The following is a 15,935-nucleotide window of genomic DNA, read 5'->3' as shown; positions in this document are numbered from 1 at the left end:
TGACTGGGGTTTTTGGTCACAGAAACAAATGTTCCTGGTATACAATCACTAGTCTTATTTATTTATTTGAAAGGCAGAGTTGCACAGAGACAGGGGAAGAGAACAAAAGATCTTCCATCTAGTAGTTTACTCCCCAGATGCCTGCAAAGGCCAGAGTTGGTCCAGGCCAAAGCCAGGAGTCCAGTGCACTATCCAGATCTCCCACATGAGTGACAGGGGACATTCTCCATGCCTCCGCAGGCACAACAGCATGGCATTGTATTGGAAGCTGAGCAACCAGGATGCAAACTGGCACTGCAGAATGGACTGCTGGCACTGCAGGCAGCAGTTCCATTCACTGTGTCACAACATCAGGCCCAGGCAACGTTTTTCTCAGATACGAAAATCTGAACACCTATACTGCAGATGACTTCCACAATTTATTTGTGGGAGAAGCCCAGGGCATGTCTGTTATAAAGTGAGACATGACTCAAGAGGGTCTCCTGAAATCACAGCATCAATTACAAGTGATGTGGTGCTGGGCATTGTCCACAGGAGCAGTTCTGCATAGTTTAAATATTTTACTAATTTAAAAGATTTATTCATTATTTGAAAGGCAGAATAACAGAGAGACAGACAGACAAAGATCTTAAATCCTCTGGTTACCTTCCCAAATGGCTATAATGGCTGGGCCTGGCCATGTGGAAGCCAGGAGTCAGTAACTCCATCTGGGGGTCTCCCACTGGTTGGAAGGGACTCAAATACTTGGGACATCCTCCACTGCCTTCCCAGGTACATGAGCAGGGAACTGGCAGCAGCAGGGCAGCCTGGACTTGATTTGGTGCTCTGATATAGGATCCTTGCCTCACAGGGGGCAGCCTAACCCAGTGTGCCACAAGGTCAACCCCCAGGTTTTCATTTTCACAAATGAATGTTGCATTTGCCAACCAAAATGAACACGTAAAATGGGCTGTGAAAAGCTCACATATTTCACACAAGTATCCTCTGTGCTTTAATTGGGGCATTTGCCTCATGCACTGTATCCCATCAAGTTTCCCAAGGTCAGCACCAGGAGAAGAGACCTGTGCAAACAGTATCTGACCTCACAGTGACTTCCTTTCTCTGACTGCAGGTGGACTCAGGATCCAGTGGACACTGTACGTATTCTAGAATGCCTCAGGTGCTGAGGAACAACTGAAGGGAGGAGACACTGGGACCTTCCTGCCGGTTCTCTTCTGGAGAGCCAACCTGATTCCAGCTTCCTGGTGGATTAAAAAGATTGAGGGTGTGGTAAAACAAAAACCAGAAAGACTAGCACATAGCTACAGGCATCTAAGGCAGGCTCTGCAAATAGCTATGTCATTTAGATGGTGGGGGTTTCTGTGCCCCAGTATGGTGAGTTTTTATGAGTGAGCGTGTATGTCTTTGAAAGTGCTTGGATGTGTATATGTGTACATATTTCTCACAGAAAATGTGTTCCCAAATGCACAGCTCAAGGTTCAATTCTCCAAAAACAAAAACAAAAAAGAACCTGATCACCTTCTGCACTTTATGTAAGTGAGCTCATTCAACCCTCACCCCACATGTGTCTGATGGTTAGGTCACAATTCCATGGCTTAGCTGGATATGAAACATACTCCCAAGATATGTGAAAAGTATTTAATACAAATGAAAACAGTTTAAAATATATTTAGGGAGCTGGAAAGGTCAACATGATTTGATCATCACACACTGTCTGCATACAATGAATTCTTATGCTATAATCCATAAAGATACCATTTCTAATGGTAATAAAAACAATAGGAACAGGAGAAAAGTTTTACCATAATGCCTGGTGCTCATTTTTAAATGGTGGAATTTCACCATTTTTACATCTTCTTCATTTACTTGTGTGGTACCTAGGGATTGGCAATAAATGAACATGTTGCTTTGCCTACAACAGAGTCCTTCTCCCACTAACGGTTGCTTTTAATTAAGTTCAGAAGCTCATAGGAGAGATGACATATTCAAATACAATAAACAGATATTGACCCCTGAGTAGTAGTGACCTTGGGAAACATCAAGACGACAGTAGCAGTTTATTTGGTTTCTAAACATGCAGGAGTCGTCCCAGGACTCTTACTGAAATACAGCAACCATGGTGGTATTGGCTCCAAATAGTTCCCATGAATGAAGCTGCCTTGAGCTAGAAAGCTTAAGGCTCTGTTTCTCAGGTCTTTCACGTTCTTCTCCTTCACCTTAACCCTCGCCCCATGCCCATTTCCACCAATACTCCCTGGTGCACCAGTGTACTGACAGTCACCATATGTCCTTTTAGTGCCCCTGGAGGATGCATGGGAGGAGCTTCCTGGTGACACGGAGGATAAAGAAACTCCAGAGTACACTGAGGTAAGGGCCCCCGCCTTCCTCTAAAACAGAAATGTTCCTTCCTCGGCTTCTTCCTTTCTCAACCATACGAAGAGAAGAAAACCTGACCATGGATAGGGTCCATGATACACCCTGTGCACGGTGAGGGCCACTGAGAGGGAGAGTTTACACCGACAGAGAGCTGACGCGGGACACAGGGACAAAATGACTGTCAGGACTGGACCACAGCAAGCTTTTCTCTGCAGCACTTCTCCTCTTTTGAAAGGAATTTTGTGACTTCCAACCACAGTGGACTGGAGAGACACATCCCCCATGAAGAGCTCATGCCTCCTGGAGTGAGTGTGATCACTCTGCTCACGTCTTTGGGTTCCCTCCATAGGACCACTCTTTCACATGGGGTTTCCCAGTGTCACCAAGGGCATTAAAGACAGGTGCAAAGGGACACAGAGTGTTCAGACCCTCATGGTGCCATTTTCTAATTACAGGTGATCTCAATACAAACAGCAAGTGGTATGTATTCGGGAATCACTTACTCCCTATAGTACGAATAGTCCAGATGACAGCACAGATGGGACTATCTTGGGGGCTTTAGTGTGGAAGGCCACCTGATGCCCAATTCCTGCTATGACAGAGGACTTGGAGTGCGCTGGTGGGAAATTAACTTCCTGATAAAGGGTAATGATCATTTTCTGGGGTCCCTGGAAGATACTGGCTTGTGCATGGGGGTGGGCTTTATCTCTGTGGGCTCCCATGTGTTACAGTTCTGAGTGTACAAGTTTGGCAGTTTGTGTGTATTACCCTAGTTATGTTCCTCTGAAGCCACTATCAGTTCTCTATAAAAAAACAATCACAGAGGTATTGCTGCATGGTTACAGGAATATGTATATAAAAAAGTGAGGGGTTTCAGATGCAGGCTGGAGTCATCATATTTCAGTGCACTAGGGAAAGTGAGACGTTGAGAGGTGGTGCCGTCAGCTCCTCTCCCTCCCTGGAAGGCTTGAAGCTGTGGTCAATGTCTGCCTGAAGGTCAGGTCCACAGAGCCCAGGAAGGGGCTGAGAGCACAGAGAAGGGGCAGGGTCATGCTGAGCAATCCAGGGGAGGAACGGGCAAGACTCTCTGTGAACACTTATTGTCTGTGTTTGTGTCTCTCAAGATTGGGTCTTACAGAGCGTTTCTGACTATACCAGTGACGATGAAGCCTCTTCAGGTAGGAGCAACACCCACAAAGACCAGAGGGTCAAATTAGGGCAATGCTTGGGTTACCCACTGCTTTGGACTCTGAGAGGACATAGGAACTCAGGAGGAAAAAAGACATTGTATGTAGACGTCTGATTTGTTCTTTTTTATATTAATTATAGAGTAGGAAGAGGTTTTATGCCCATGGGATTGGAGCAATAGAAATTGTTAACTATCATTTCTTGCTTTACTATTTAAAACTTTACATTTGCTTTAATACTGACCACCCCTGGCTTTGCCATTGCAAAGATCAAATCCACTGCATTGTGACAGGACAGCACTACCTTCGAATTGAACACAAGAGATGTCTGGGTTTTGCACTGACCATTGTCTTCGTCCATTTCTGGCCACAACGTAATACCTGAGACTCTGTAACTAATCAGGAACAGAAATTTCTTTCTTACAAGGTTGAAGGTCAAAGAGCAAGGTGCTGCCATTGTGTCTCAGTAAGGGCTCCTTGCTTCATCCTCAGCTCAGGGCAGAAGGAAGAAGAGCACCCCCCCACACACACACACACCCAGGGTCAGTTGAGTTAAAGAATACTTGCTCTGGGCTGACTGGGGAGGCCCCAGCATCTTAGAGTTGTGAGGGCCAAGCATTACTCTGGGTTCATCTTGGCTTCCACATCTCATCCAAGTCTAGTGTTTGGAGTAGACTGTGTGACAGGCCATTATCCAGAACCTACTGGAGACGCTGCATAGCTGTACAGGCTGCCCAGAGGATGTGTGTTAGGGGATCCTGGGCTGGACACACACGCGGTCCTGCTGACCTCATCTCCTGGAATGCACTGGGCTCAGTGGAGGGCCTCTGGGCAGCAGGACTGGGCATCACTGTTCCCCTCAGATGCACTGCTTCAAACACAGCCTTTTTCCCCCTCCAGTCATGCCTAGCACGTTCCCTGTCCTCAGGCCTGCCAATGTCCTACCTCCCAGTCCTCCCACTGCTCAGGAAAACCCTAGCAAGTCCCATTTATTGATATGGCCAAGAATACACCTGCTGTGGACACCCTGTTGCCTCCTTGGCCGACTACCAGAATTTGAACAAATTAAATTTCCTCTCCTCTTTGGGTCATCTTTTCAACTGGATCAGGAAACATGGGATTCTTGTGATGATTCAATATTTCCAAACTCCATGAGGTTACCCCAGACATATGGGGTTGGTCCTCATTACCTTCCCAAGGCCCAACAAGCATCCATGACACTTGTTTCCCACCTAAGAAGTGATCTATAGATATATTGTTGTTCGTGGCAATATGTTTTTTAAAGATTTATTTACTTACTTGAAAGGCGGAGTTATAGACAGAGAGGGAAAAACAGAGTGAAATCTTCTATCCACTGGCTCAGTCCCCATAGAACCTCAATGAGCAGGTTGGACAAGGCCGAATCAGGAGTCCAAAACTCCATCAGAGTCTCCCAAACAGCTGGCAGGGCCCAAGCACGAAACATCCTACACTGCTTTCTGAGGCACTTTAGCAGGTAGCTGGATCAGAAGTGGAGGAGCAGGGACACCAACCAGGGATCCCATGGAGGGGTCCCCACAGGTGGCGCTTGAACCTGCTCCTCCACAATGCCAGCCCCAGGTGGCAGTATATCTTTATCTCGGCCTCCAGAGCTCCCATATCAGACAATAATGTGATTGGTAGATGACAAGGACAAAGGAAATGGACAAGAGTTATGAGACAAAATAGAGGAAGGGAAACACGAGGGATGGAAAACAATGAGTTGCACACATCGACCCAGTGGCTACCTATGGAGGAACAAGGTGACACTTCTTAGGCACAGTGATGGGAATCTGAGGGCTGGAAGAAGAAGTCAGAGTTCAGATCCTCTCACTCATTACAGAGGTGAAGCCATCTAGGCCTGGGATAAGGATACAGACATGGGGTCCAAGGTTGGCCTACATCATCTAACCAGCAGCAGGGATCCGAGTCCTCACCTCAAGCCTAATTCTCCCCTTTCCTTCTCTCTCCTCTGGTGCACACAGAAGGCAACCTGGCAGAATCTGAAAGTTATCTTGGCAGCGGCGATCTAGGGGTGAGTGATTCCTCTTTTATTTTTTTCTGACTCTCTTGCTTGCTTGCTCACAAGCACCTGGTCCTGCTTCTCCCACATTCCCTCCTCACCACAGTGGATGATTCGCATCCTGAAGGACCTGGTGGCATTCAGGCAGTGGATGTCCTTGCACTGTGGATGCTGGTCCAGTCTCTCTGCAGCCCTCCCCTCTCCCTTCATCAGCCCTGCCCTCACTCCTCACCCCCACACTGCACTATGAAACGGTACTGAGCAACCCGACTGCCCACACAGGGAACTTGGCTGGGGACAGGCAGGCAGGGTCCCAGTGTCAATGGAGGGAGGACTCCAGGGAAGTCTGACTCTGGCCTCCATGTCCCCCAGGACAGGGCTTTTCCTTAACGCCTGTTTCAGGAAACATACTTGTCTCCTTCCAGCTGTCCACATGTTCCCTTGACGTTAACTACCCTGAAAGTCTACAGGACATGGAGGACCTCGATGAAGATCAGGAAATGTGAGTTTGGAGCAGGTAGACGGGGGTCAGGGAAGTAAGGGCACATGGACTCCATTGCTTCACATTCTTTTGACACCTCAGGGAAGCCAACAAACTGGAGCCCAGAGGTGGAGAGGCTGCCGTCGAGCCTGACCTGGAGAGCGATGAATGGATGTTCAGGATCCACGCAGGTGAGTGAAAGATGCACCCAGAGGTGGTTCCAGGGACACATCCCCATTCCATGGCAGCCCTTAGGGCTCCCAGGCTGAGCCCCCAGTAGCTGCTTTCATCTGAAGGAAAGGCTGGAGATGCTAGCAGGATTGGCATGCAAATGACTTCGGAGGGGGATGTTAGTTGTGTTGTTTCTGGGGAAAGCCCCCAGAACTGTTGAACATCTCCCACTACAGGGTGCATCCCCACCTGCCCAACCCAAAGTCAACAGGCAGTTTCACAGGTGTGGGGAGACACTGTGGGTCATCCCTGACCTCTTCAAACTCAGGACGATTAGGAAGAGGGTGAGACAGAGAGAGGTGCCTTTGGGTGTCTTTTCACACCAGGAAGAGAGCCCACTGCACTCACCTTTGTATCCTTGTGGGTTCCCAGCCCATCCTGACACCAACTAGGAGCCAGCACAGAACACAAGAGCTCCAGGCCTTTTGGGGACCTCAGCCTCCTTTCTTAGAGCCTTTTTTATACGTTGATTGCTTTATTTTTCTGGGTGTAAAATTTCCTATGTACCTGTCAAATTCAAACATTTGGGCCAGTGCCATGGATCACTAGGCTAATCCTCTGCCTGCAGTGCCGGCACACCCGGTTCTAGTCCCAGTCGGAGCGCCTGATTCTGTCCCGGTTCCTCCTCTTCCAGTCCAGCTCTCTGCTGTGGCCCAGGAGTGCAGTGGAGGATGGCCCAGGTCTTTGGGCCCTGTACCCGCATGGGGGAGACCAGGAGGAAGAACCTGGCTCCTGGCTTCAGATCAGTGCAGTGCGCCAGCTGTAGCACACCAGCCACAGCGGCCACTGAGGGGTGAACCAACGGAAAAGGAAGACCTTTCTATCTGCCCCTTTCTCTCTGCCTGTCAAAAAAAAAAAAAATTCAAAAACTTGCCAGCAATTCAAGGCAAAGCTCACTTCGAAGATTGGCAGGAGCAGGGCCCCAAGCCCCTCTGTTCTTCTCATTTGTGCTCTAATTTATACTTCAATTACAAATACGCATTGGCTGTATGTCTTCAAAAGAAAGTCTTCCATCACATGTTCCATGCCAAAATATACTAAAGCAATAATGGTGGGGTTTTAATGCCACAGAATAATTCTTTGCCAATAAAATCTCTGAGATGACTTTTACAGGGAGGATAGAAAGAACTTCTACAAGATTAAGGAAGGAAACCAAAGGCTCTGTGCAGTTGTCCATAATTAACATGCAGCTCACAGGCCCCAGACCTGTGGGGTAAGGACTGAGTGGGCAGGGTCAGGACTCCCATTCTGTGTCATCAGACCTCCTGCTCCTCACAAGACCAAGGGGAGTAGGCCTTGGATTTGTAATCCCAGGGGCCAAGAGACCTCCCCCTTCCTGTGCATCAGGTTCACTGCCAAAGCGGCCAGTCCCATGAAGGCTGCCCAGGTGAGTGCCTAGGGGAATTCACAATTGTAGGACATCCACACCCCATCCAAATGGGCCTCAGTGCCCCCATGGCCCTGACTGCTGTGCAGTTCAGGACCTACGGTTACCTCCCAGGGCACAGGAGCCTTCTGAGAGCTGCACACCCACCCCACTGTCCCCACCCCAGCCTCATCCCTGTCCTCCCCACTGACCCCTGCTCCTGTGTCTTTCTTGCAGACATCTTTAGCTGCTCAGAAGTCTGCAGTGTGGAGTCCTGGCAATCAGAGGAGCTGGAGTTTCCCACACCATCGGAAACTTGAACTACACAGGAGACCCAACATCAGCCACATCCCTCCTCACCAGTCCTCTGCGAACTTTATATTAAATTCTTTCACCTAGTACTAGTTGATCTTTACATGCTTTTCTGTAAAATAAATACATCATAAGAAAACACCTTTAGCAAAGGCAGAACTTAAAATGATCAGAGAGCAGTCACCCTAGGGAGTACCACCATCATCACTCCCTCGAGAGGAATCTCATTTGGTCTTCACTGAGCAAAGTCACTGCCAGGTTGGCTGTTAAAATCTGTCCTTACAGTAATGACTTTCTAGGGTTTTTGTCTCACGTCTGTTCCTTCCTCTGGAAGGGATCATGGGGTCCATCTCACCCAAGATCTCTCACAAAGTCTTGGATGCCAATGTTATTTTTCACCTAATGGCAGCTTGGATGGCACAAAGTTCTTGGCTCTTCTTGAGCATCTTAAATATTGTCTTCTTTTTCCTCCCAACCCAGACCAGCTGGATCATTTTCATTCCCTTCTATGTTACTCATCCCTGTATTCTAGATCTCTGAATATTTTTCATATAATTCCCAGATTTTACTAGGCTATAAATGGCTTCACTCACTCAAAGTATGACCCAGTTTTCTGTGAAGGAGGAGTTTGAGAGCATATTGTCATTTCCGGAAACAGTCTGAATTATAATTATTAGCTTTAGATCATTGCATTGGTTTTTCCTCTTCCAGCAATCTCATTCATACACATGCAGGTATTCAACTTCTGGTATTCCTCTCTCATCTTCTGAAATCTTTGGTCAAGCTCCTATTCTGTATATTTCCTCTCTCACCTTCTGTTTCCTGAAAGGCACAGATCTGTTTGTGTTTCTTCTGGTTTGCATTTCATGGGTGATGTTAGTTTTTCCTGTTTTCCTCCTTCTTTCCTGAGTCTGCCCATTCATTTCTGAGCTTCCCTGATTCTTAGTATCATGTCCTTCCATGCTTGGTATCATTGTCTCAACCATGTCTCCCTCATCCTGAAAACTACCCCGCCGAGAACACAAATTACACAAAGATGGAAGTGTTTTCATGTATCAGAGAGTACTTTCTCTCTCTTTATTACTGATTCCTCCCTCTAGTACTTTTATATGGGGATGGGCATATTGCCACCAAGATTCTGGTTTTGTTCCTTTTAATAGAAAATTTGGTTTTGGGAATTCTGCATGAGCAATAGGATTCAGAAAGACTTGTCTTCACATAGCTTCTCTCAGTTGTTTTTGTGCAATGCTGGAAAACATGACACCTGATTTCTTGGCTCTGCAATTTACCATTATTCCATATGAGATTCCCCTCTGAAAACCCCTCTTTCAACTTAACCGGATCATTGCTACTCCATAGGAAGGCCTGTTATATAAGGAAACAATGGCCCCCAACTTTGCAAATCTAGATTTATAAAATCCCTTTCTATGAAGAGTCAGTATCAGAATCTCTGAGATTATGCAGTTACTTTCTATGATGTCTACAAAATTCTTTTCTCTGAGTGACTGGTTAGCCTGTCTTTATCGGTCACCATTTCATTCATAGGATCATAAAGTTTTAGTTTCTTTTGGTTTCTTTGAATCACAAAATTTAGGAGTTTTGGTTTTTTATTTATATTTGTGGCATTTGAGTTTAGAATTAGTAATTTTCACTTTACTTTTACATCAGTCTTATTTCAGAAAAATTTGGTTTCAGTTACCAGAATGGTTTTTAGTTAGTTAGTTTTAGTTAGTGAGTGCTATGCATTTTGAATCCCTTAGACTATCAAACAGGTACATGCAAGATCAGGTTCACCTAGGTCCACAACTCCAGCAGAAATGAGTTTTGCCAAGTTCAAGCATAAACATCTGGCTTACCACAATCCCTTGTGTTTGACACAGAATGGACAAGGATCATCTTACTGATTTGCCCTTGTCCTTAAATGCACTACCTTGGAAATAAACTCTCTAAGCAAAAGTACTCTTTGAATTTTCTTTGCTGATATATAAAAATTAATGTACAGGAAAAAAAACTGTTATCCATATAATGTCATGAATCCAATTCCTGAGCAATTAAAGATTTACACACACACATACACACACACTACAGGATGGGTGGCTTGGAAAACAAAATGATGATCTTATACTCACAAACCAGGAGTTCATGAATGAACTCTGGCTCCCTGGAGCCTGGGGATGTTCTACTGCTCACTGTCCAGGGACACCCATTGGTGGAATGGCTGAGCCAGGCCCACAGCTGCATCTTTCTTTTTCAAGATTTATTTATTTATTTGAAAGGCAGAGTCAGAGAGAGAGAGAGAGAGAGAGAGAGAGAGAGAGAGAGAGATCCTCCATCTACTGGTGGTTCACTCTCCAAATGGCCATAACAGCTGGGATTGGGTCAGGCCAAAGGCAGAAGCCAGGAGCTTCATCTGGATCTCCCACGTGGGTGCAGGGGCCCAGGCACTTGGGCCATCTTCCACTGCTTTTCCAAGTGTATTAGCAAGGTGCTGGGTAGGAGGTGAAGCAACCGGTCATAAACTGGTGGCCATATGGGATACCGGCATTCCAGGTGACAGGATAACCTGCTGTGCCACAACACTGACCCCCACAGCTGCATCTTAGCCCTGCCCCCCAACACACAAACACATACACATGGCATCGCTTGTTAGCAAAAGACAAGATTAATATCATACAAGCTCTTCAAGCCTCTGATACCCTACAAGCATGCACAGGTGATCTCTCCCCAAACCGTCCAGGCACCAGTTGGCAGGATTCATGGATGGCATGGTGTGCACCTGTGACTTCAGAAACATAGGCATGGCATGCAGAGGAGGCACTGGGCTGGCCTCCTCATGCACTTGTGCATGGTGCAGATAGTTCAGAGGCAGCAAGTCTAAAAGGGATAACAGTGGGTGGAACAGGAGCTATAGCCTCAGACACAGTGAGCAGGAGGCTAGAGAAGTAACTTCCTGGAAACCACTCCTGTTAAGCTTCTCATGTGCTTGGAGGGGCATTATGGACCTGTGGCTGGTTTACTGGCTATTCGAATGGGACATGTGGGAGACAACAAACCCCTACACCAGAGGCTGAGGATAAAGCATCAAAAACCAGGTAGGAGCACAAGAATGGGTCTAATAAAGGACCTTCTGCTGGTGAGTGGGTTATCTCCCTTGTTGGAGGGCACAGGGATGTGAGCTGTCTATGCATCATCTAAGATCAGGAGATAGGGACAGAGTGAGCATCTAGATCAGCCATGAGTCCCTGGATCTCATGTCAACGAGATTTCCGGACGACTCTTGGTTCATTAATGGGAATTTGAGTGCTGCAAGGGATATGTAGCAAAAGTAACATTTTTGGGCACATTCCTCCCTTGATGTATTTAAGGAAATGTGTGAAAGTACTGAATGAATGTTTAAAGACACATATATAACTTTATAAATACCTCTATACTTTGAAAAATAATATTGTGGGGCTGCACTATGGTGTAGTGGGTAAAGTTGCTGCCTGTAGTGCCGGCATCCCATAAGGGTGCCAGTTCAAGTCCCAGCTGCTCCACTTTTTTAATATATTTATTTATTTGAAAGGCAGAGTTTCAGAGAGGCATAGGCATAGGTATAGGCATAGGCAGAGAGAGAGAAAGAGAGAGAGTGAGAGTGAGAGATAGAGAATCTTCCATCTTGGGCCATCTTCCACCGTTTTCCCAGGCCATAGTAGGAAGCTGGATCAGAAGTGAAGCAGCCAGGTCTTGAATGGGCACCTATATGGGATGCAGGTACTACAAGAGGTGACTTTAACCACTATGCCACAGCATTAGCCCCTGCTCCACTTCTGATGTAGCTCCCTGTTAATGTGCCTGGGAAAGCAGCAGAAAATGTCCCAAGTGTTTGGGCTCCTACACCCTCATGGAAGACCTGGATGAAACTCCTGGCTCCTGGCTTCTATCTGGTCCAGCCCTGGCTGTTGCAGCCACCATGGGAGTGAAATGGTGGATGAAGATTTCTCTCTCTCTCTCTCTCTCTCTCTCTCTCTCTGTATCTCTCTCTCCTCTCTCTAGTGCTGCTTTCAATAAACAAATCTTTTTTAAAAAAAGAAAAAGAAAGTTGTTTTTTACTTGTAAAGCTGCATCCTTCCTTCTGGGATGCTTCCCTCTCAAAGGAAGGAGGAAGTCAGGACAACCTTTAATTTACAAATGTGCACACCACAAATACATAAAACATGTATCCTAGAAATAAATACAGATAGAAACCAATCTGTAACATCCACATACCTGACGTTCACAACACATTGGGCTTACAAAACTAATATACACAGCCCCAAAGAGCTCATACAGAATTGGACACACACACTCAAGCTCTTCACAGAGGGGCCACTGAGCCCTCCTCTTCTGTGCTGGAAAGCATGGGGGTCAGAAACACCCAGAGAGATCCTTGCTGATAGTTCCATTGACCATGGGATGACACTAATCACCATGGACGTGTCAGTGCATCAGCCCTGAAACCAGGGACCTCAACATCAGTGGATTGTTGGCCACTCTTTTCCAGAAAGAAAACCCACATTTTGAAAACTTGTGGCACTTAAAGACTCCCGGGTCAACAAGGGTAGGTGAAGTCTGGCCTCTCCCCCTAATCTGTGTTTCTGGGGAGGTTACCTTGTAGGTAGTAAACCTAGGCACCAGGTCAGATGGCATGAGGCTGGAGGGATGGTCCTGTCACAGTGCAACCAAAATGGGGTTGTTTGGGGACTTCAAAGAGACCAGGAAATGGCACAGGCCTGAAGGCTACACACTCTGGGAAAGCCAGCTCTGGCCAAAGCAGCATGTCCTAGAGATACTGCCCAGGAGAACTGCAGGGCCAGCTCACTGACTCTCTTGGAAACACCTGGAGTCCACATGCTGTATGCCTCCCACACCTGAGGCGCTCAGGACCCATGGCTGGTTACCACCCTTTACTGACAACACCCCCATGTGAAAGATACCCCTCACCAGGTCACAGGCTGGATGTCTGGTCTGAAAGCCAAGGTGGATGCATAAGGAGACTGTCTATTTTAGGACCCACTAATCCTAGGCCAAGACACTTGGAAAAACTGTTGGACGTGTGTGCACATGTATGTTGCCCATGGACATAGCCAGAAGACAGGAGCAAGGCCATGGGTCATCCCCAGTCCCCAGGCCATTAATCTTTCCAAGAAGTCCCTTGCTTCTACATTGACAGGTGGAAACCCATATCGTATCCACAACAAAAGTTAAAACTCTTAGACAAATACGCATTACACACACATCTGTAAATGTGTGCATGTACTGAACAAACTGAGGAGGAAGTGTACATAACTGTGTATGTACTCCTATTGGTCTACAGAACAGACAGTGGTTCCTTTAACTGTGGAGCTATATGGGATAATCTGACACTGCAGAAGGGAAGAATATACTATGGCCATTATTTCTAGAGCTGTATATACTCAAAAATACATGCAAACATATGTTTCCAAAGTAAGTAACAGAGAAATAAATCCATGAGTATTATATCCATGATTCTATAACAAGACAATGTACATATACAAATAACTACACACACAACACTGGGGAGTACACACAATCTGACACACTTAGATACACGTATAGTCTATATAATCTAATTGTCCAGGCATTGGGCCCTCCACGTCTCACTGGCAAGCTTGGGGTATAACACACCTGGAGGCCCTTCACTGCCCATTCCAGGGCCCCTTAGTGCACACCAATCACCAGGGCCTTTCCACCAAAACAGCCATGACAACAGGGATCTGAATCTTAGTGGAAAGATGGCCACTCTTTCCATCAAAAGTAAAACACATCCTTTGAATCAGCCACGAGTCTGAGCAACTCAGATGCCAACAGAACTGAAGCTAGCCCTCTCTGTGGAGAATTTCCTCACACAGAGAGCTATGTTCTGAGGCTGACTTGGAGGTAGTCCATGAAGACCTGAGTTCTGGTGACATAAGGCTGGTGGCACAGGTCTGCCACGTGAGAGTGCCCTGAGGATAACTTGGGACTTCTGAGGGTCTTCTTGGATGTTTATGGCCCACACATTCTTGTGCAGGAAGGGAGATGGTCAGCCAAGGGCTCCTATGACCTCAACCCAGCCAGGGTTGCACATTTCTGGCCCATGATTGGCAGGTTCTGTTCTGTATGGTATTCATAACTAAAATAGTGCTCTTGTAGAAATCCTGGCCTATATACACTTATGAAAATGTACATAGACATTGAACAGACCCCTAAAGATACATGCTTAACTGTCTGACTACTTGTACCACTCCATAAACATATAGAAAATGGTTCGTTTACCTGCATTCTTGCATCCAGGATGCTTCAACTCCCTAGGAGAAAAGAATACATTAACAACATTATTTCTACAAACACAAATACATACAAACATGTACATCACAGGAATAAGTAAAGCATAAAAACACCTGATCCCACATGTATGAGAGTATAACAAGAAAGTGTACATATACAAATAAGTTAGATACACAGCAAAGCACACACAACCACACACATACACACATTTACTTCCTTTGTCTAAAGGCCATTTGGGCCTTCCCTCCAGTATTGGCAATATTGAGTGTGTACACACCCAGGAAATCCCTTCACTGCCATGTCCATGGGTCCATGGCAACACCAATCACCAGGGACATGTCACTGAACTACCTATGGCAACAGGTAGCTCATTAGGGAGCTGAACGCTCTTTCCAAAGATGTTCACTAGAAGGAAAACCCATCTTTTGGTTAAGTCAGAGCTTAGAATCTCAGCTGCCAATGGGTCTGGCAGAAGCTGACCTCTAACCTAAGAACATTCCCTCACACTGTGCTCTCAGTTCACCACGCAGACAGTACACATACATGCCATCAGGCTGGATGGACAACCCTACCAGGAATGGACTTCAAGGAGGATGTTTGGGGACTTACAGAAGCCAGGCCCAGACCCTGAACACTATGCCCTATTACAGAGCTGGCTCTACCTATAACTCCCTTGTCCTAGAGGCCAATGTAGCTATCTAGAGGACGGGCTCACTGACTCATTGAGAAACAACTAGAAACCATGTGTCTTAGGCCTCCCACATTGAAAACCCAGGACTCTCAGCACCAGTGTGATCCTGGCATTCCCGATTGGAGAAGGGCTTTCAGGAATAAAACAAAACCTAGAGGACAAAAGGGAAATGACAAATGACCATGACCACTTGAAGTTTAAACATAACACAGAAGCAGCGTGAAAACAGCCAACGCTATGGGGATCATCTGTGCGAATGCACATACGCAAAGGATGCTGCCTGCCCATTAAGTGGTGCCCTAGAAACATGTGTAATTTCGGGGTTTCTTTAAAGAAATGTTTAAAAGATACTGGTTTCACCTGAACATAACCCTACCATTCAACCCAGCCCAGCCCACTCCTTGGAATTTACCCAAAGGAATTTAAATTGGCAAACAAAAAAGGGGTCTGCACCCTAATGTTTATTGCAGCTCAATTCACAATAGCTAAGACCTGGAACCAACCTAAATGCCCATCAACGGTAGACTGGATAAAGAAATTATGGGATATGTACTCTTTAGAATACTATACCGCAGTAAAAAAAAACAATGAAATCCAGTTTTTTTGTTTGTTTGTTTGTTTTTGTGGTGACCTTTCACTGGCTCCAAAACCTGGGGCCAGACTCTGCCCTCAACCTTGCTTTCCTCTCGGGGATGTGAGCTGCTTTGAGATCCTGGAATTCTGCCAACAACAAAACTCAACCCCGGACTTCCTTCACCTCTGAACACTCTGCAATCTCCATCCACACACCAGCCCTCCAAATTTCTGAGGCAATGAAGAACCAAAGTGATTCCATTTTAAAACAATAAAAAAGCAGCCTCCATTTCCCATAGCAGACCCGTGTCCTTGTAAAAGCAGGCGTTCAGGCATTCCGGAGATATCAAAGCTTACCAGGGACAGCT

At 46.3% G+C, this 15,935-nt stretch overlaps 1 protein-coding gene across 1 annotated transcript in view; it reads right to left on the bottom strand.

Moving 5' to 3' along the window:
- Positions 1–15,935, bottom strand: part of LOC103347106 (uncharacterized) — a 189,164-nt gene that overhangs the window by 155,659 nt on the left and 17,570 nt on the right. Inside the window, exon 2 of the mRNA XM_089317016.1 lies at positions 14,292–14,323. Coding sequence (XP_089173142.1) covers positions 14,292–14,323 — 32 coding nt within the window. The remainder of the gene's footprint in view (positions 1–14,291; positions 14,324–15,935) is intronic.

This window comes from Oryctolagus cuniculus, chromosome 17 (assembly GCF_051225735.1).
Source record: "Oryctolagus cuniculus isolate XC-2025 breed Fujian yellow rabbit chromosome 17, ASM5122573v1, whole genome shotgun sequence".
Classification (NCBI taxonomy): domain Eukaryota; kingdom Metazoa; phylum Chordata; class Mammalia; order Lagomorpha; family Leporidae; genus Oryctolagus; species Oryctolagus cuniculus.
The sequence above is the reverse complement of the archived record's forward strand: the minus strand, read 5'-3'. Positions and strand labels throughout refer to the sequence as shown.